At 41.3% G+C, this 21491-nt stretch overlaps 1 protein-coding gene across 5 annotated transcripts in view; it reads right to left on the bottom strand.

The window, feature by feature from the left end:
- The window catches only part of LOC310823414 (stAR-related lipid transfer protein 13-like), a 70802-nt gene that overhangs the window by 22591 nt on the left and 26720 nt on the right, over window positions 1-21491 (bottom strand). Inside the window, exon 1 of one of the 5 annotated variants that reach the window (XM_083696268.1) lies at window positions 10082-10190. The exons of 3 other annotated variants lie outside the window; for them this stretch is intronic. In XM_083696268.1, the coding sequence (XP_083552394.1) occupies window positions 10082-10184 (103 nt within the window). In that variant the 5' untranslated portion in view covers window positions 10185-10190. Of the gene's footprint in view, window positions 1-5721; window positions 6379-10081; window positions 10191-21491 lie in introns of those variants that run through there. One more of the 5 variants, XM_083696267.1, reaches the window with a different exon arrangement.

Consider the following 21491-nt stretch of genomic DNA (forward strand, 5'->3'; position numbering starts at 1 on the left):
TGATCCAGTTAATCATGACATTTGTGAATCACATCTGAATACCATTGAGCAACATTGTACTTGTCACTGCCTGTGGGACAGAGGAAATCAGAGGATTTGTTTTCTATGTGAGTAATTTGGCCTGCTGTGAGATTTCAGAACAGCTTTGGTAACCATGCATTAGCACACAGTGCACTGTTTAAAGAAAATCTATGTTTATCATAACAATGTACTTGGGTATAAGTTGGGGTGAGATAAGTTAATTAATGATTCACAGGTAATAAACTGTTATCAGGTAATCATATTCACGGAGGTGCCACAATGGTATACTGCAATGGCATACAGTAATCCAGACGCAAAATTCTGTCATGTAAAACTTGCATACACTCAGGGATCTTCACTAAGCTTTTTCCAATGAGCACCTTTTTTTTATTTGCATATATGCCAAAAAAAAAAAAATCAAAAACTGTGATTAACTTAATAAGCAGATCAATACGCAGAAACATGTTGTCCTACTGCTGGGTTGTAAGTCAATAACATTCTCAAGATTGGTTTGCATCATATTATCATTCATTTCTCTCTCCAGTCATAATAAACCAAAAGCTGTATGCATATGCTGTATAAACAGCTTGCTTGCTCATGAATATACAAACATTCATGATGCCTAAGCACACAATGTGTATATTTATCAAAACACCCTCATTTAAATAAACAGGTAGCAGACAATTTGTTTCAGAATGTGGATTATTTGAAGAGCTCCAGGTTCTAGTTGAATAATATATTGCTTTGAGTTGAAATATTGAGGTGGAGAGGGCCCCTTTTCTATAAAATGTAGCTGGTTAACAATAATGAGCTATTCGTTGAGTGGAGGAGGAGAAGGAGTAGGGTCAAGCTTGTCCTCTTTAAAGCAAAAATTCCCCAGTCCTCCCCTCACTGCAGTGTTTGAAACAAATGTTGTGAACCTAAACCTACTCTGAGACTTTTTGGAAGCTTTTCCCCACAATTGTAGAGTTTAATACACTGATGTGAATCTTGTCTTCGGCAATAGCAAAGTAACACAGATAACATGGATAAATGCCCTATCCCTATTCAATGACTGGCAGCACTGACATTGTGGAGGCATCTTGGATGTAAGAGCCACTCAAAAAGTGTAATTTTGAACCCAAGGACACAGATAGATTAATTGAGCATCACACAGCTGCCATCAATATCTTTTGACAGTTGACAAGGGGCAAGCGGCATCCTCTGTCATGACAGAGTGAGCTACTGTAATGATCTTTCCAGAGAGAGAGTGTAACCCACTGGCTGCACCTAGGTCAGAAAGCCATGAAGTAGGGCCATGCAGGGGTCAGTGTCCTCTACCCAGAACACAAACCCCTCAATTAAGACATGGAGAAAACAGCCTCTGTCAGCCAGGGAGCTTTTAGTCAGGCTTAAGAGTTTTGCCACAGTAACCAGCCATATAAAGACCACAAAAGTAATTCGTAATTGATTCTGGAAAACATACCAGGACCCAGGCTCAAGTGTCATTTACTCTAACAATGATCAACGGTACATATCTTACCATTCATCAGCTCTCAGTCAGTCCTCTGAAAGGGGGTATTTCAAAATCCTTTGCCAGTAACCATCATCCAAAGCATCCTGGACTGGAAAATAACTTGGCCACTCAGAGAGAAATCTATCAGGAAATGTCCTCTCCATGACGGCATGAATAGCTCATTGACTGAACAGAGGAGTAGTGTGTACAAGCATGTGTGTAAATATATAGTATGTGTTTGTGTGGGTAAGGGCGCATTAGAGTCTGGCCCTATATAGTTACATTTGGGTGTGAAACAAAAACTTTTTCTCTGATGCATGAGTAGCAGCAGCAGATGCAGAGATCCTGGGAATCTGGCCTCCAGACGGGCTGAGTCTAAGCACTGAGGAATAAGGGCTGACAGACCAGAACAATGCAGCAGGGCAGCAGACACTCCAAAATGATGAGTTGGAGAATATTTCTCCAAAAGCCCCAGGAACATTTACAGGAAAGACACATTCCTCCACCATAACACAAGCCCCTTCCCTGGCACACATACCCCACTGCAGTGGGCTAGGTTCATTCCATTACAGTTTAGGGCAGGAAAACAGAAAAAAATATAGTTAGGGCAGAAAAAAATATAGCTATTTGGCCAAAAGTAACTGCTCTATTAGGCTACTTTGGAATAGATTTATATGATTGAAGGGCTCTTTTTTCAGTAGAATGTCATACACTGAAGCCTCCCACTCCTATACACTGTCACTGCCTATAATCAGTGGACGAAATGAGGACCCACACACATAGCTCTGGTGTCACCGAAATGCCATCAAATCGGAACATGACTAAGACCCCACAAGCTTCCCTGGAATTCAGGGTGAAACAATATATGAGTAACTCCCTGTCACTCTGGCCCTCACTCACTTTCAGCCTGCTATGTCAACAGAGCTGATCAGCAGGAATGCAGGAGCTACTGCAGAGCTACTGCTGAGCCTGGAGGAAGGCAGTTCTCTAGTTCCGCTCTCAGCATTTACACACCAGGCATACATTTACAATGCTGTCCCAGTGTGACATTGTAATATTCCAAATAAGCCATAGCAAATTATTACCAAAAGTTGTTTCTGATAAATATTTTGGGGTATGTCATTGGTACCAGACGAAGAAGAAAATCATATCTCTAAATGGCTCTACAACGTCTCATCAAAGAGAGGGAAATTATGTTTCCTAAAATTGCTGATCTATGAGATTTTAGACAACAAGCATGTAGTACAAACAATTTTTTTTCTCACTAACACTTGTAAATGGAGTGTGCAAAAGAAAATATCACCAGCAAAAGTCTTTAAACCTTTTCCTCAATGTTCTGCTTAGCTAGGTTAATAATCGAAACAAAAGTTGTTTGTTGTTTGAAAAACAAAGCTTAGATTTTACAATTCATAACTAAAACAAAGGACCATGGGAAAATGATACTTGAGGAAGTAAAAGGAGGAATTTCAGTTCAGATCACACATGACAATATCTCCACATTTGAAACCATAGGGATACACAGTTTCTGTCTTCATCACAGCTGACCTAAATTTTGGTTTGCTGACACACCAGACATCTGAAAACACAACCCCTAGATACATGACTCCACACGCCTCTTCCTCCTCTACACTTCAGATAATCAAGCTTTCATCTGAAACCAGCATACCTACATCAAGCTTCAGGAAATCTAGATACATCAGTCAAACAATAACCTCAGTGTCCATATCCACAAGTTTAAAGTATCCACTAAATCCACTGTGATGTTGGACAATCTCTCATTGAGAATATGGTGTATTTTCTGACTCATGCCAGGCAGAAAGTGACTGAGAACAAAGCTATGTTGTACGTTTTTCTGAAATGTGGTCACCCTTTGATCCAGCTCCAGGGTGCCCACACCTGCAGGAGGGAGGGGAGGGGAGTGGCAGCCCTTTATCCCATCTCTTGTTATGTGTGCCCAGCCCTCAGCCTCTTGGCCCCAGCCCCCAGGTAAGACACAGTATATGCCATTTATACCATTTAGCTGACGCTTTTATCCAAAGCGACTTACATTGCAGTGAGTGCATACTGTACATTTCAGTATATATCGTCCCAGCAGGAATCAAACCCACAACCTAAGCGTTGTTAGCGCCATGCTCTACCAACTGAGCCACAGAGGACCACAGCCCAGGACAAAGCTAAGGGGAGGGGCTGGCCCCAAATGTTGTTTAGTTCAAATGTTGTTTTCTGAAGTTGTACACAATGGTCCCCACTAATGACAGGTCTCTTGGGACGTGGCCATGGAGCAGTACCATGTGAAAGGACACATAAGTTCTTTCTGTATATGCAACCCCTAGGCAATATTATTTGTAAGCATGGTGTACATTTTCACTGTTATGCAGATGACACTCAACTTCATATTTCAATGAAACGAGAAGTACCACGGCTGGATGCTTTAGAAGCTTGCGTTTCGGACATAAAAAAGTGGATGATGGGCAACTTCCTACTCCTCAGAGTTTAAGAATCATTGCCCAGTCTCTGGGTCATTCTGTTACCAAAAACCCACATAAGTGTAAGATATTTTCAAATTGTAGAACCCTTTTGGATTCCATGTAGAACCACTTACACAGGTTCCAAAAGGGCTCTTCCACAGGGACAGCCAAAAAACAGTGGGAAATCATACAGTAGTAGGTACAAACCACTGCATCAACATCCTCACCAAGCACCGCATCAACATCCTCATCTCCAATAAATGGAGACTTCATTGTTGTTGAGTACAGTGGGGAAAACATAGCCAGCAAATCACACAAATATGTAGTGCAATAAACTTCCATTGAGAATGATGACATACATGTTGCACACTTCTAAAAAAAAAAAAAAAAAAAAAAGGACAGCAAGGGATTTGTCTTTATCATTAAAGCGATAAGAGCACTGACAGATTCTTAGGATCCTTCCCACACTGGTTGCAGACAATAAAGAGAGTTTTATGTTGCAGAGGCAGATTGTGTGTGCCTGCAAATGACATAGGCCTACTTGCCTTACCTTTAAATCACATTAAATGAAATGTTTCAAAAGCAGATTTATGTTTCTTGTGTTTTGTGAGTTTATTTTATCAATTTCCCTTTTTAATGTTATATATACGTTGATAAAATAATACATTATTACCTTAATGAGAGTGTCTATTGTATATTTCTACCTTTTTTCCCTATTTTGGCTACATCATGTTAAGAATGGCATTCAAATCCAGAAATTATGGATTTCTGCAGTCACATTCTGTTACTGATCACTTACTGTAGCTCAACAACCAAAAGAGATATTCTCAAACTCAAGGTATCATATGATAGCTAACACCCCACTCTTTCTGCAGACATATTTGAATCTTAATTTAGAGCAGATATTAGTTTGGGGGAAATGTGGTTATATTAAAAACTTAGGGAGATTTTGTTTTGTTATTCCGTTACCAAACTTAAATCTGTTTAAAAGTAAATGTGTTTTTTCAGGTGGAACTGTTAGAAGTAGTCCTAAGTAGTGCATAGAGTTGTATGGTTTCTTAAACTTTGCTATCAAGGGTTTTTGTTTGGTATACATTTGAAAGTGAACAATCAAATCCCAGCATCATTCTGTTACCATGGAATTGCCCTATGGTAAATGGTGGACAATAACATACAGAAATACAGTATCTCTGTCAAGATGCAAATGTTCTTATCACTGTATTGTAATGACTGAAAGATGAAAGGGCTACTGACTGCTTATTGGCCAAAGGTCAGGTTTGTCATTGTTTGCCATTGCACTTCAGAAACCATGGAGACTTCACTCACTGCATTGCTAAATACTTGATTTTATCCTACTCATAACTTCCTTTTCTAAGTCGGTTGGTAAATTCCTACAGTTAGCTAATAGGTTTGAGTGAAACTGATGAAGGATATGGATGCAGCATTTCCAAGTCAGATATGTCGTAAACTGCATGTCTAATTTTTGGGTCAAACCAATTAAGCAACCACACCAAATTACACAGCTGAATATTCGCAACTTAAATTTTTCACATTTTCAAGTTAACCCAGTTGTAAAGGTAAGTAATCTGCATCAAATCTACTTACTGTAACACACCTTGATAAGAAAGCACACTGAGACACAAGGTAAATATGTCATTAAGCAACACACACAGGGCTGTTATATAACAAAACCTATGGCTCTGTCTCTGAACTCTGAATATCCAACAGCTCTCATACCTCCAGCAATCCTCTTGAGCAGCTTCTGCCTGGCGATGATCCTGCCCAGCCTGTACCCCGAGCGTCTCCTGTGATGGTCCATCCTCAGGTAGATGTCCTGTGTCTCTGGGGTCATACTGCCCAGACACTCACTGCCAGAGGACTCCTGGAGCTCCCTGAACATGGCTACAACACTGTCCCTCAACAGAGCCCTCACAATGGCTGATACACACTCACACACCCACACTCCAACCAACAGAAGCCTTCACATACAGGCGCAACAAGCCCGAAGTGAGCTGAAAAAGCAAAAGGGAGTTAAGTCTAGGGGAGGAGTGCCAACATTTCACTCTACCTCTCCATGTCATGTGACCACGGAGCAGCCAGTGGCAGGAGAGCACTGGGAGTACTGCCCACCTTGGTGAGCTGAATCCAAAGTCTGTGTGAGCGCTTGTCAACTTCCCCCTGGTCTGGAGGGAAATATAAATACCAATGGAATGCCTGTGAACTGAGTAAGCAGAGTGGGAGGGGTAGAAGGAGGACATGGGAGGGCTTAGAAAAATAGCCAGGCTTGTGCCCAAGAACAACCCCTCTGCTGTGGGCCTCCACACAGGTGCCAAGTTTACCAAGGAGTGAGATGTACTGAGGGAAAGAGAGGGAGAAGTGTCCTGGAGTAGAATGCTAATATCTTCCCCCACCCCCATCATTCCTCTCCAACCCCCTATCCTATCCCAAGCCTCTTCACTCTCAGTGGGACTCCACAGGAAGTCAGACACCTTAGGAAGAGCCTATTTAGCCTAAACAACTAGATAATGAGACTTAAGACACAGACGAGCTATGAAACAGTGAGAGCACTCACAAAAAGCTATTTGACTATTAATTCTAACAGCCTTCAGATTAATTCTAATAAAAACATTTACTGTATTTAGGTATATTCTGGAGGTGTTTTTTGTAACTTAAGTAAAGGTTTTGTATGGTGACAAATCATCCCCAAAAACAATTTTTCACCTGAATGAACTGAATGAGTCCCTGGTAAAATCTGTTATGTACATTTTGTAACCAATTTTAAGATATGATGATATATTATACAGTAACTTTTTTATAGTAATTATGTGCCACTGCCACACTGTTCTTATTGGGATAAATGTAGAAACCATGAATTAACCTTAGAGTTGTATTGGGGAGGTTGCCGCATGGAACAACTTATGTCCTCACACTTAAAATAGAGTCCATATCCTTGCAAACACACCCACCCACTGCCAATCAGAGCCAACTACTCAAGTGTTGCTCCTCTGAACACATAGGCTGCCTGTGTAGAGTAAGCATAACCCCACACATGTGAATAGGGTATGAAAGGGCAAGCAACCAAGTTAAACACAGCTCCTGTCCTTCGCCTTGGCTTCCAAAACCCACCATGGGTGAGACACACAAAGACCACAATTCAACAGTGTACTTCAGAGACCCCTGCAATTTTTCATAAACTACTTGCTTTAACCGCCCCCAACACCCAAACTAGGAGCTATTTTAATGTGTCAATACTGTTTATTCAGGTATTGCGGGGTGTTGTGACCCTGTGCAAATGATTTAATTTGTTTACTCTACTGTAAATCACACACACACACACACACACACACACACACACACACACACACACACACACACACACACACACACACACACACACACCCACACACACACACACACACACACACACACACACACACACACACACAGTCCTCCCCCAAAGTAAAGCATGTTGCAGAGGGCACAGTAATTACCACAGGTGTCAGATCCTGGAAGTGAGTGTTTGAATGACAAGGTCACAGTGGCGTAATGTCTCAGAGCCCATTACACTCCTTGTCCAGCCCTTTAATATGGAATCCCTGAGCACATCCTCCATTCATCTTATTACAAATTACTTTTGAGTTGAATTATAAGGAGCAGATCACAGGGTAAAATTATTTTGCCTGTGTTTTTACACACGTCTCTTACATCTTTGGGGTCACAGGATCCCTCTAGAATATTATTGGCCAACAGATTCCACCCCTGTGTTTAACTCCAAACTGCATGTCATGGTGAGATGGCTGCGATGTGTCCTTGAAGTGAATGTTATGTGTTGGGTGCTGCGGCCATAGCCCTTATCAAACTTGTCCCAACATGCCCTGTCTACGTTTCAGAGCCAGACCGATACAGCATGGGTAGAGGAATCCAAATAGTCTGACTGGCTCTGAGGCTGGGCTGCAGTTAATCATACTTTAACACCGCTGGACTCATAGTGCTGCTTCTCAGGTAGGCCTACACTGAAACAATAGCTATTAATGATAGTGGAAATAGTGTCTCATCATAACATTTATATTTAGTCTACTTCAGGGAATCGCTTTCAAAGACAGGCAGGGGTGAGATATAATAGTACCAAGTGCTTTCACTTTGGATACAAAGGAACTGAAGTCCTGACTTAGAGTCCTTTTTTGTGCACTGGATCTTTCTAGGCATATCTTGTTAATCAAGTTCCAGCCCATGACCTATCATTCACACAATGGCTCCCGCTGTCAATTTGTTCTGCAAGTAGGCTGATTTTTAGCAAATCATTTAGTTTGATTTTAGGAAAGTGGGCTAAAAAGTGTATGAATTGTGTCTCCGTTAAAACACAATCAGGCATTCATATGACAATACAATTTTCTCAGAGCTACCATAACTCTCTGATAACAAATAACTGCTGTGTTCTGACATAAAGTATATATCACCATATTGACAATCCAGATACATTACTTTGCATTGAAAAGTCAACTGTCCTACTATGCTCTGACCTATTTTCACATTAACTTTGAGCTCCTCCCTCAGGTTTCTCCATAATCTAGGTTGAGGAGCTCCCTGCTGGGTGCTAGGAGTTAAACATTCCTCTGCTTAAATTGTTAGGCAGCAGCCCATGGCTGCTCAAAACCTACCAGAATGGCATAGCATGCTTAAGATATCCATCTTTAAACATAGCATGAGCAGACATGTGGACAGTGGATTCTATCTATCAGTCACCAGAATATCCTCTCCCCACTACCAGGTTTATGCACACTTTTCTAGGCATTTGGGAAGCACAGTTAGTAAACTCAATCTGGCCAGTCCATATAAGGCCCCTCGTTGTTGAGTGTGCATATAAACAGCAAACCAAGGCCATAGAACTGTAGACACTGCCAGATGCTTGGCATCTAGGATACATATATGGAATAGAATGCGTGATTAATGTGTCAACCATCTAAACAACGCAGGACTCAGGGAGGTGTTTTAGTGCCTGCACAGCTGAGATGTCTATTTTTTAATTTTACTCTACACTAAACTAATAAGAACTCACTAGACATGGTGCTAAAGACAACAAAAAGATAATGTTTTAAAGGCTGGTCAAATTACTGATTATGTAGCTATAAGACTTGAATTTCTCCAACCCAATTCAATTGCAATGTGAAGGTTCCATCATTAACTCCTGAAGTACTGTAAAACTCCCGAAGTACAAATGGGTTACGGAATTTCTCTGAAATATTGCATAGGCTACCTGCAAGACTGTATGTATGATAACTTGACTGACACCTAGCGGTACTGTGCTTAATACACAGATGCTCCACTGTGAGGTCCTTACAAAATAGACAAATGTGTCCGCATACATTATCCAATTATCTAACTATATAAGGGGACTTAAAGGGATAGCGGCAAACTAATTCAGGACAAACTAATACAGGAAACTCACAAACCATTCATTATTATATTAAAAATAGCAAAAGTGGGGGTCTTTCCATCTGTGAGCTCCTTTAATGGAAAAAGTCAAATGCAGCTTTATTTTAAAAGAGCAGAGTATATCATAAACATATAGTGATAGTTTTACCTTTAGATCTATGCGTTCTAGCACATCTGTTTCACAACGATCAATAAAAAAGCAATACTTTTTCTATTTATGTCCCCCTACTTTTTGACGTATCTCAACAAAAGGTGCCCAAAAATTAGACACACCAAATAAAAAACGGGGTACAAGAACGGTAGGCCTAATAATACTATTATGAGGAAAGTAATAGGCTAATCAGAATTTTGGAACTTATTTTGGAACTTTGGAAACGCATATTGCTACACGATCAATAACGTAGGCTATAAGTAAATATATATATATATATATATATATATATATATATATATATATATATATATATATATATATATATATATGTGACTTGAAACTTGAGGTTATTATAATATATATATTTATGAAAATGTCACTACATTTGAAACATTTAATGATTAATGTGTGCACTGACAATGAATGAGCTCATGACATACAGTTTGGGGAAGTCTGTTTTCTGGCAGCATACCAGTTACACTACTGATTATTACTTTCAGTAACACTAACCTGCAAGTCGTCGCTCCCTGACATTTTTCCATAGTAAGTCCCAAGCTTTCGACGTGGAGTCCCGCAGCTGCTCGCTGAAAGATCGCCTGAGTTTCAGTTTCATAGACTTTCGCTTAGTTGACATTGTAAACACTTGATTCGAGCATAATAAATAAATACATAGTTTTCCTCCTAAATCCGTTAGTTCATCTAACTTCGCACTGTTCACAAAGAGAATCACGCACCGTTTTCGCCTGGTTATCTTGCAGTCGTCCAGTATAACCGTTGACACACTTTGCCGAAGAACAGATACATGTCCCGTATAGAGTATACCTCTCTGCCCGACTTCTGAGTTTAAACGATGTTGAACACACTAAGTAGAGGAGACAATCGACAAACCAATACGGCAGCACCCACTATGCCCGTCACAGCTCAGACCAGATGTGTGGCTGTTTGAAGTTTCCACCACAGTCCATGGCATAATCAGAGCACTTGGGTTGCTCTCCCTGTCTCTCATCCACTCGCCTCCCACTCTCATTCACTCACATAGTCTCACTTTCATTTACACGACTAAGCCTGCATATAGGTCTAATAAGCACATTGCATCTAAAAGGTTTATAAAATGGTATGTTCTTTTTCTGCTTTGAATTGAAATAGTGGGCCAACAATTAAGTGACCTTTGATTATTCTCTGATCCACTTTGTGTACAGTAGGTACAGCAGACTACCACCCTCCCCAGAAATATAGACTATAAGCCTCATTTACTTTTGCTGTGTCAATATCTAAATACGCATAACAGCAGATATTGTAGTAATTGCAACATATATGTCTTGAAAGGTTTTCTAAGGCAAATACCTTTAAGATTAAGTCAGGATGCCTAGTACCATAGGCTATGGAATAAAAGTATGTTTTACTTGTGCAAAAGTGATGCTATATCTCTAATTCACCAGAACGTTCATGACTTGAGTGTTGTAATATCTAATCAGCTGTATTAATTCTATACTGCATATATCTAATTCTATATTGCATACTTCTCTAACTCATGTAGATACAGCCTGATTGTAGAATAACTAGCTGAAGACTGACAGCTTCCTTAATGAATGAACCCGTACTGCCCTCTGGTTGCCCTCTCTGTATGGCTGTGCTAACATTACTTAATTTCAACAAGGAAAATCCTCCTATGCGGTAGAGTTTAGGTCAGTGATTTATACTGCAGGGTCAGACAGTGAGATATCTGGGTAGCAAAGGCCACTGCTCCTGAGTGGAGACGATTAGTGGAGCTAATTTTTCCATTGGCTCTGTCTTAAAGTCAAATGATGGCTGTGTAGTGAGTAAACCTGATACCTGCTTAAGAGTGACCCTGAACTGCCCCGGCCTGAGTTATATCTCACTGTAGAAAAACAGTTGTGTCACTGAAGACTACATTTACTTCCTATGGCATTTAGTGAATGACTTAAATTGACTCAGACCCTCACATGACTGACCAATTTTGAAAAGCAAAACATTACCAAAAACATCACATTGTTAAAGCTTTATATAACACAAAGTGAGTGGTAATGCAAAATTATGTTTAACACTCTTGGACTGTCATTTATGTTCCCATAATACCTCTTTGTTAACATTATATTGTTGAATTGACTACAATAGAGTAATACCAAGGATAGGATATAAATGGTGGATTAATCAAATGTAAATCTGTAGGATTTAGGCTTAAGTAGTAACCATGAATCTTTTGTCTTTCTGTCATTATTCATCATCTTAATATTTGCCTATTAAATCTTGTATTGACATTGAGAGGAATGGAAACAGGAGATGTGAGTACACCGTGTTGACTTTGATGTCTCTGTGTTGTTAAACAAGGACATCCATCTCTTGCATGTCAGTGACTGACAGGATGTGGAATCCTGGGAAGGATATTGCGAACACCACCATCTCTCTTAACCTTAGTGAGTGAAAACGATGGAGGAAGTACTACGACTGGATTGGAGTTCTTTCAACAACACGTATCATAGCAGCAAACAATGCATTGTTGTCCCTCCTCACCAGCCTCTTTATCTACTATTTGAAACACCATCCACAGTAAAGATTGTTATGGCTAGACTGTGACTTGGCCTCTGGAGCAGACCAGAGCAGTTTGTTTTGACCAGGAGACTTTATAAAAAGCTCATATCTTGTTACCCTGAAAAACTGGCCAAAAAGTTTAATTTTTTGTCCTTTCTCTCTCACGTAATTTGCATACTCAGTATGATTCCAGTGCATGTTTACAGGATTGTTGTGTAGGTGTGTTGCATTTGTCTGGTGACTGATACGGAATGTTGCCCTGATAGCTGTGGTGGGAAAATCCCAGATGTGGGGAAAGTGATTTTTCTTGTCTGTGATTGGTGGATGTGGTGTACATCTGGGTTTAGATTAAGGGTTGGGAAAGTAGGAACATGTCATTCTAAGCAGTCCCAATCCACAACTTCTTTTTGCTTAGGGGACAGTGATAACGTCTTGTTCTCCATCTTATTGATGTTACAAGCATACCCAATGCGTGTTCCACACCATCAACCATGAGAAACTGACATACTGTATCTATAGCTACAGTACACTTACACATTTATTAGATGAACCTTGACTTTCCAGTGCAACAGTGCAGAGGTCAAGTCACAGACCTCAGACTGACAGACATTGATTGATGGAGAAGGTGACAAAGAGGTCTTCATAAAAGTATTAAAAAAAAATTCTCCATCTCTGGGTTTGCAGTAAATTTAATTCAGTTGGTATGTACAAGGATGTTATGTCACATAGTGCTAAGCTACACTGACCAGACACATTTTCATTACCCAGCCTACGCATGAGATATACAGGGAAGGAGTGACACTCTAGTAAATGTTAAACCTGTGTTCAGAATAATTTTCAAGGCATTACTTCCAAAAATCAGCAAAAGACATGAATAACACCTGAGACCTCCAGACAAATACTTGCTGCACTGCCACATACAACTTCTACACAAACTCTATATTGTTGTGGTGCCTCTCTCTTGAATGGTTAGTCCAGGTTATGGTGCTAGCTATTTTTATAGAGTTTTCTGTTACTTAATGGTGGGCTTTGCTGACCATCATGATTCACACAGGTACAGTCCATGGCATACCACTTATGGTAATGGATTATCTGTGGACCAAACTGCCCCATTAATCTCATTCAACCATAAAGGGACTAACAATGAGCCCTATTAAGTGGGGGGTGTTATCTTAAAACCAACATAAACAGGTCCTGCTGGACCCTGCTGTCCCAGCCAGAGACCCAGAGAGCAGGAAGTCTGTTCTTTTTCTCTCTGTTCTAGTGCACTTTGATTGCTGAGCCAAATAGTTTAATCAGCTCGAAAACCACAAGAGAGCTACACTGGTTCACTGCCCCAAGACACAGCCTCTTTTTATTAGAGGGCTGTTTTTTTCTAAATCTGGGTACAGGTGGAAGTGGAGAGCTGTGCAAATCTCCAGCAGCATGGTTCCACACAGCCCTGCTTCAGTGCAGAAGCACACAGTATGTCAGTGTGAGCCATGCCCCACACTCAGCCAACCAAGGGATGGGGAGGTAAGGGCAGCTGGCATTAGACAGGCCCTATCGAGGCTGTTTTGCCTCGGTGAGGCAGCCAATGTGCTTAATGTATCTAAAGCCAATAAACATTTTCTTGGCTGAATACATAAAACCATAACAATGTGTGGATCAGCTTTAAGGAATCATCCAGGATGACGTATGACACCTGATAAATGTTAGGATGAGAGCAGCTTTTCTTTGTATTCATTTTAATGAAATGATTGACAGCTCAGAGAAGCAGGAACGCTCACAGATGTCCACATCCATGTGCATGTGGACACACACACACACACACACACACACACACACACACACACACACACACACACACACACACACACACACACACACACACACACACACACACACACACACACACACACACACACACACACACACACACACACACACACACACACACACACACACACACACACAGTCGCAACCAGCATGCTGGCTGTTTAGGTATGGCCTATTGCACTGCCCTGAAGCGTTTGTGACCCTTCTTAGCTCATTACTTCCTGAATAAATCCTGTTTCTGCCTCCCTTCTCACACACACACACACACACACACACACACACACACACACACACTCACACTCAACATTGGAGGCTGGTGGAGGCAGAAATCAGAGGACGGGCTCATTGTAGTGTATTTGATACCATTCCTCATTCCATTCCATGCATTACAATGAGCCCGTCCTCCAATGTCTACCTCCACCAGCCTCCAATGACACACACACACACACACTCACACACAGTTAGAACACCCTGTGATTAGCCCACCCCACAACTGCTTCACTTCCTTTTCACTTACAAAACCCAGGCCTGAATTCCTCACGACAGACACAAGACTCTTTTTTCGGCTTTTAATACTCTCACCTTGGTTTCCCTCCTGAGGAAGTTGTTACTCAAAGGATTTATTGACTGTTTCTTTTAATGGGCAGGTTGGTCGTAATTGGGACTCAGGATAATAAAGCTGTTTCCCAGTTCAAGAAAACACATAAAGCTTGCATTGCTTATTATTGGATGCATAACGTTCGTGGCCATTGCTGCATGAACTCGCACCATTTCATTTTCTGTCAAACAGCCTAGTTGGCCCTGAGCACTCCGTAATTTTCCATATTTCCATGTGTGGAATTTTTCATGCACTAGTTACGCCAGCAGCGTCCTTTATAGTCAATGCTGGATCTACAAATGACGACTCGCTTATAAATTTAACACATGATGTCATTGATCTCACCTATGTAGGCCAATGGATGGAAGGGGCAGTGAAAATAACAGTATGTGTTTTCTTGGAGGTCTAACTGGAGCCACTAACACAGACAAATCCCAGAATACAGATCAGCATTTTCTAAGTCACTAGGATGAAAAATGCTGAATATCATGGTGAAATTCAGTGCTGAAAAAAACCAACAAGCGCATAGTGTTACTGAATATGGGCCACCTTGGAGAGATATGCATTATTTTGAGGCTACAGCCAAAAAAATGCTTCATTCAGTAATTTGTTCTTAAATCCAGTTCTCCGCTCTATCTAGCGATCTCCCAACATCTTTTTTGTAGATCTTTTTTTCCCTCATCCCCTAGGCCCAGTGAGATCAAAGTGTCTGGCCACTGTCAGCTATCACTGCACTCTCAGAACCCCCTATTTCCTCCCAGGGCTCCCTTATACCCCTCACCCTCTGCCCAGGGGTCATGCCACTCCCGGAGGAGCTGTGACCTTGACTGACACCACACAGTCATGTTATAAAAACAGCAGTGAGATAAGCATCCCAGAGGGGCAGGGGAGAGGAGCAGACATAATAACCTCTCTCAAAGCTCTCAATGTCCACAGCAACAATAGGCACCAACTGAATACAATATGCTCCCCCTCACCATAAGTATATGGCCTATGATTGTGCAGATGGCAGATTGTGCATGCCATTCTCACTCATATTCAATCCCATCAGGCTGTGCGTGAGTGTGTTGTGGGGGCAGCTCCCCTCGACCGCCTGAGACAGTTGTGGTAGACGGAGCTGAGAGGCTGCAGCTGTCTGGGGTCAGCGGCAGCAGCCACTGGGACACAGCGACCTCGGGTGAGAGAAAGGCCTGGGCTTGGGAGAACAGCTGGGAAGTGCAGGAGGAAGATAAAGGAGTCAACAAAGATGGGATAAATCTACTGGAATACATTAGCAGCCTGGACATTATAATAGCCACTGGTGCTTTATCTGTAACTGGGATGGTGATTTATAGCACTGTACTGGGCCAACAAAGAGCATGTTTCACACAAAGATTAATGCTAACATTGACCATTCCCATATTGTGGGAGTCTTGGGAAAAATGCTTGGCAAATGTATATCTGCAGCAGCATTATTGCAAATTATAGTGGTCTTTTTAAGTGTTCCCTGCAGTAGCATCTGTTGACTTCACAGTCCATTACCCAAATGAACAATAATGGTGCATCACTCAATAGTGTATCACATATAAACTTAAAAGTAAAACAAGTAGTATTCATTTGATTAGGAAACCTAAAAATCTGTGGATAAGGACTTTTCAATGGCAGAACAATCTGTGGACTTGATCAGGGTACCCTGAAATTTGAATTAAAAGGAGCTGTGGGGGTTGATGAAAAAAATGTTGGCAACATAGTCAAGAGTCTTAAAAAAATGAAAGGTTACAAATGTAAGCAAAGTTTTCTGAAGGAGATGAGGGAGACCCCTTACTATGGGACACGCACTCTTGCGTACCTTTCGCTAAATACCCCTTTTCAATTATGCCTGGTACAGGCCGGTGACGCTTGCAAGTAGATAGCCCCGCCTATCACCCATCTCAATAGGAACGCAGCAAGCATACCCATTTCATCCAGTGAACCACTCTTCACAAGTTCAGCATGAGAGGGTGAGGGGTCTCCCCCATTATTATCAGAGAACCTTGGTTACATTTGTAACCTTTAGTTATCTTTCCATCGACCCTTCACTATGGGACCCTGTAAAAAACCCAGATAACCTGGTCTGAACTGGGAACCTGTATGGATACAAGGATGTACCCTGTTTTCATCACACAGTCTACAAACCAGCACTTAGGCAGCCCAGCGGGCAGCAGCACATATCTCTGAGTCAGAGAAACCCTTGAACAGGGACCAGGACTTTGGCAACCCGCAGGTGGAGTGCATCCGGATCCCCACAAAGGGCTGCAACCCCAGACAATGTTATTATATTTAGATTTTTTATTTAAACAGGTAGTGCTCGGTTGACACAGCAGTCATCCTAACAGAGCCTACGTGGCATGCCGAAATGGCATCGAGGTAGATCTTCACTGTAGCGAAGGCTTTTATGCTTATCAAGCAGGTCTAGTAAGAAGTAGAGGAATCTCACAATCTCACGGCTCTCACACCACACCTCAAATAGCCTCCACTCAAGTTCATAAAAGCCTCAGGTGGATGGCACCCTAGCACTCTGAATCATGAGGTTTGCCAAGGGCGCATGTAGAGTAACTGAGCTATCTGCAACCTCCAAGGTGGCTGAAGAACCACTCTTCACAACCCACCTGTTCGTCTGTTCACCAAGTGGGCAAATCTCAGAAACTGTCTGTGGAAATAGGCATCTTTGAGGTCGACTGTTGTGAACCAATTATTTGGATGAATGGCTTCCAGCAAGGCCCTGTGCGTAAGCATGGAAAACTGATAGGTCCACAGGTGGCTGTTGAGGCACCGTAGGTCCAGTATGGTCGCTGGTCTGTGCCAGACCGGTCCTTGGCCTGAGGCAATTGGGCTGCCAAGGGCAACTTCGGGATCTTAAAGTGTGGAGGAGAGTGCATGTGTGTTGTCTTGATTGACGAATTGATTGCATGATAAATAATGATAAAGCATTGAACAGTGCAAATGTCTCTGTCTCTGTCTCTCTCTCTCTCTCTCTCTCTCTCTCTGTCTCTCTCTCTGTCTCTCTCTCTCCTTCACACACACTCAGCAAACCATGGGAAAAAGGCAATCTATGTTCACAAGTATGTCCACATTAGAAATAACAAAAACACGCCGATGCTCACACAAATGTTTAAACTGTCATAACATTACAGTTTCTAATGAGCTCTATTTGACATAATTTAGGCAAGTCTGTTATTTTGCCTTGGGCAAGCTCTTCTGACAGTCTTCATTAGCAGACCAGGCAGACAAATGAAGTACTCTCCCCCATCAGTGTCTCTGGCAGAGACTTCTCCTCATTCAGATAGATCAGCCTACATCGCTGTTATCACCACTGATTCATTGGTTCTCTGATTAATGTCCTTTAAAGGCTGTTTTAGGTTTATAAACAAATCACATGAAGAATGAGTACAATATGAGTTGTGTCGGGGTGTTGAGTTCTGTTTTTATCAGAGGAAAAACAAACAAACAGAACAATTCAAGTGGGGCAGAAAGGTCTAGTGTTTTTCCATACATGCCTGGAGTTTAATTTTTGCATGAGAAAACAGTTAAAGACATGTAGTATTTACTGCCCTGAGCTATCCTAGCTAGCTTCAGATCAGTCTCCCTTGTGACAACGTGTGGATAATCAATGTGCAGTGTAATGGTCATGAGTCAAATATACAGCCCATGGTTCAGAAGTATGAATATTCAATAGGCTCCAAAGCCTTAAAGGGAGAGGCGAGAGCTTTGGTTTGTATCCATTAGATGACCTGTATTCAAATAACATCCTAAAACTGTACTGTAGATCCTACTTCCCCCTGACATCTCTAGAGGGGTGCAGCACTAAGCCAGATGGGGTCACTGACTCTGAATGAGGCAAAAAAAGACAGCTTGTTGGATGGATGAGGAGTGATATGATCAAACTACTTACTGGTTGAATATCACAGGTCATTCACCTATAGGATATGTGTACTTGCACACAATAGTGGTTACCAGCTAAACGTGTGTGCATTCACATATCAGGCAATGGAAACTGGCAGAAAGTTACACAAGGAAGAACGCTTTTCTAGGAGGTAGGTTGGGGTTGGGGCCGGGTGCATAACAAAGACTTGCAACCCGAACTTTGCAGGTTTAAGTTTTTTTTTGTTGACAAAAGTACTTTTAGTTTGCTAATGCTTTCCCTTGACAACTTCCCCTGACCTTAACCACTCATTAGGTTAATGCTTATGTTGCCTAACCACCAGATAAGTCAAAGTACAACTTAGTTGCGTTGCTAATGTAGTATATTTCTATTTGGTTCTTTACATAGTGCTTCGTGGCAGCGTGTAGATTTCACAATATAGTAACATGCATATATGAATGTTATGGTGGGCTTGTTGTTTCTGCCTACATGTTTTGCTAGGAGACTGTTTTGCATTGTATTTATATTATAGCTAATAGCTTCACCAATAACTAGGCTGCATATACCATACTGTATAGGGTGGCTACCATGCATTATGATGCAATCAATGCTCTCTAATTGGACTATCTGATCACTAGTGTAATTAAATAACTTCATTTATGAAGATCTCCTCTCTTTGACTTTCGATTCTCTTAATCTCTACCCTAGAGAACTGTGTGGTATGTATGAGGTGACTGTGGAGGCCACTGCACATTCCTAGTGTAGAGTGCCTAGGCCTTTAGTCACTCCTGCTTAGACTTTTGCGATCTGGACCCAGACAATGTGCTTTCCCTTACTGGACAATGCCATCATAATGAGGTGAACACTGGTGTTTTGCTATAGTCTGGATCAGATGTAGCATGACATGCTTAGGTACATCATTACAATATGAGCAGGGAATATTAGCACTCATGTGCCTTTATAGAATCATCATCCTCATGGTTATTATCATTACACTATTTCAATTCAAGATATATGGTCAGTAACAGTTGTTACTATTAGTGATTATGACCAAATTAAATTGACATTGACATTGACATTGGTCTGGTCTTATTACAGCCAAGATATCCCTTTAAAATGGAAATGGCATGTTCAGAGCCATGTGACAAAATATATGGTATGCTATTAAAAAAAGAGATAAAGTAAATACACTTTACAAATCCGTAATGAAATTAATGCCAGACACTGGTAAAGTTGAACCTCGTTGGAGACACCCATGTATGATAATGCAGATATTTGGCTGTAAACTTCTGCTGATCCCACTGTAATAAAATTGACTAGTGTTCATTATTTTGCGTTGCTATCATCACAGAAACAGAGACAGTGTGAAAAATGCCACAGGTTAGAAGATTTATTTTCAAAAATCATATTTTATCGAAATTAAAGACTGGTCACGTTAGTCACCTAATTGACTTAATTTACTAGTCTCCTATGGAGCTTCCAATGCAAACTTGCTATATTTGTCACCAGACCGCTTTGTTGTCATAGTATTATTTGATTATGATGCATTCACTTAACCAGAATATTACTTTATAGAGAATGATGTGGTTGTGTTGACAAACTGTTGCAAATAAATGCCATACATACAGTGCCTTGCGTAAGTAAAGGGACACTGAAAATCTTTTTCAAATTTGGATTTGAAAACAAACAATTACTATGAGGTTAAAGTAGAGATTCTTAGCTTGTATTTGAGGATATTTGTGTACATATTGGTTTCAATTAAGAAATTACAACACTTTTTATGCATAGTCTCCCTATTTCAGGGTACCCAAAAGTGATGGGACAATTAGCTTGACAGGTGTTTCTGGTTCATCCGGTGTGTTCCATCACATCATTTGTGCAGTCATAAGAGAGCTCTCAATGCCTAGTATCTCTTGAGACGTCAATGAAAGTCAGGGAAATCAATCAGAAACATAGCCAAAACTTACACCTACCAAAATTAACAGCTTGGAACATCATTAAAAGGAAAGAAAGCACTGCAGAAATCGTAAATGGCCTGGTAGGCCAAAGAAGACTTCTACAGTGGATTACCAAAGAATGATCACCATGATTACGAAAAACCCCAAAACAACTGTCCCACAGATCAGGAACACTCTCCAGGAGGTAGGCGTGAACGTGTCAGAGACTACCATCCGCAGAAAACTTCATCAGCAGAACTACAAAGGCTACACTGTAAGGTGCAAACTACTAGTTAGCCACAAAAACAGGATGGCCAAGTTACGGTTTGCTAAAAAGTACTTAAAAGAGCCAGCAGAGTTCTGGAAAAAGGTATAGTGGACAGAGAAGACCAAGATTAACATGTACCAGACTGATGGCAAAATAAAATGTGGAGAATAAACAGGATCTGCCCAATATCCACAGCATCCCACCTCTTCTGTTAAATATGGTGGAGAGGGTGTTATGGCTTGGGCTTCCACTAGAACTGGCTCACTTATCTTCATTGATGGGTTAGGGTTAGGTTTGATGTAACTGCTGACGGCAGAAGCAGGATGAATTCTGAAGTGTAAGAGACATCTTGTCAGCCCAAGTACAAGCAAATGCCTCAAAACTCATTGGATGGTGCTTCATCATACAGCAGGATAATGACCCAAAACATACTGCCATAGCAATTTATGTTTTTTCCATGGCCAAAAAGTGGAAAGTTATTGACTGGCCAAGTAACGTGGAGAGCGTCACTGTCCACATCACACACCCTCACCATTGGTGTCCCCTAGGGCTCTGTCATAGGATCCTTATTGTTCTCTCTGTATACCAAATCTTTTTTTTTTCTTACCAATGCTATGCTGATAACACTCAACTTTTCATCTATTCCCCCCCCCCCCCCACTGACACACAGGTGGCAACACGTGTTCTACATCTCTGCCTGGATTTCTGCTCACCACCTCTAGCTCAATCTTGACAAGACGGAGCTCCTCTTCCTTCCTGGGAAAGCCTGCCTTCTCCAAGACTTCTCCATCACGGTGGAGAACTCCACTGTGTCCCCCTCCCAGACAGCAAAGAATCTTGGGGTGATCCTGGACAACCAACTGTCTTGT

This window comes from Argentina silus (assembly GCF_951799395.1).
Source record: "Argentina silus genome assembly, chromosome: X".
Lineage (NCBI taxonomy): Eukaryota > Metazoa > Chordata > Actinopteri > Argentiniformes > Argentinidae > Argentina > Argentina silus.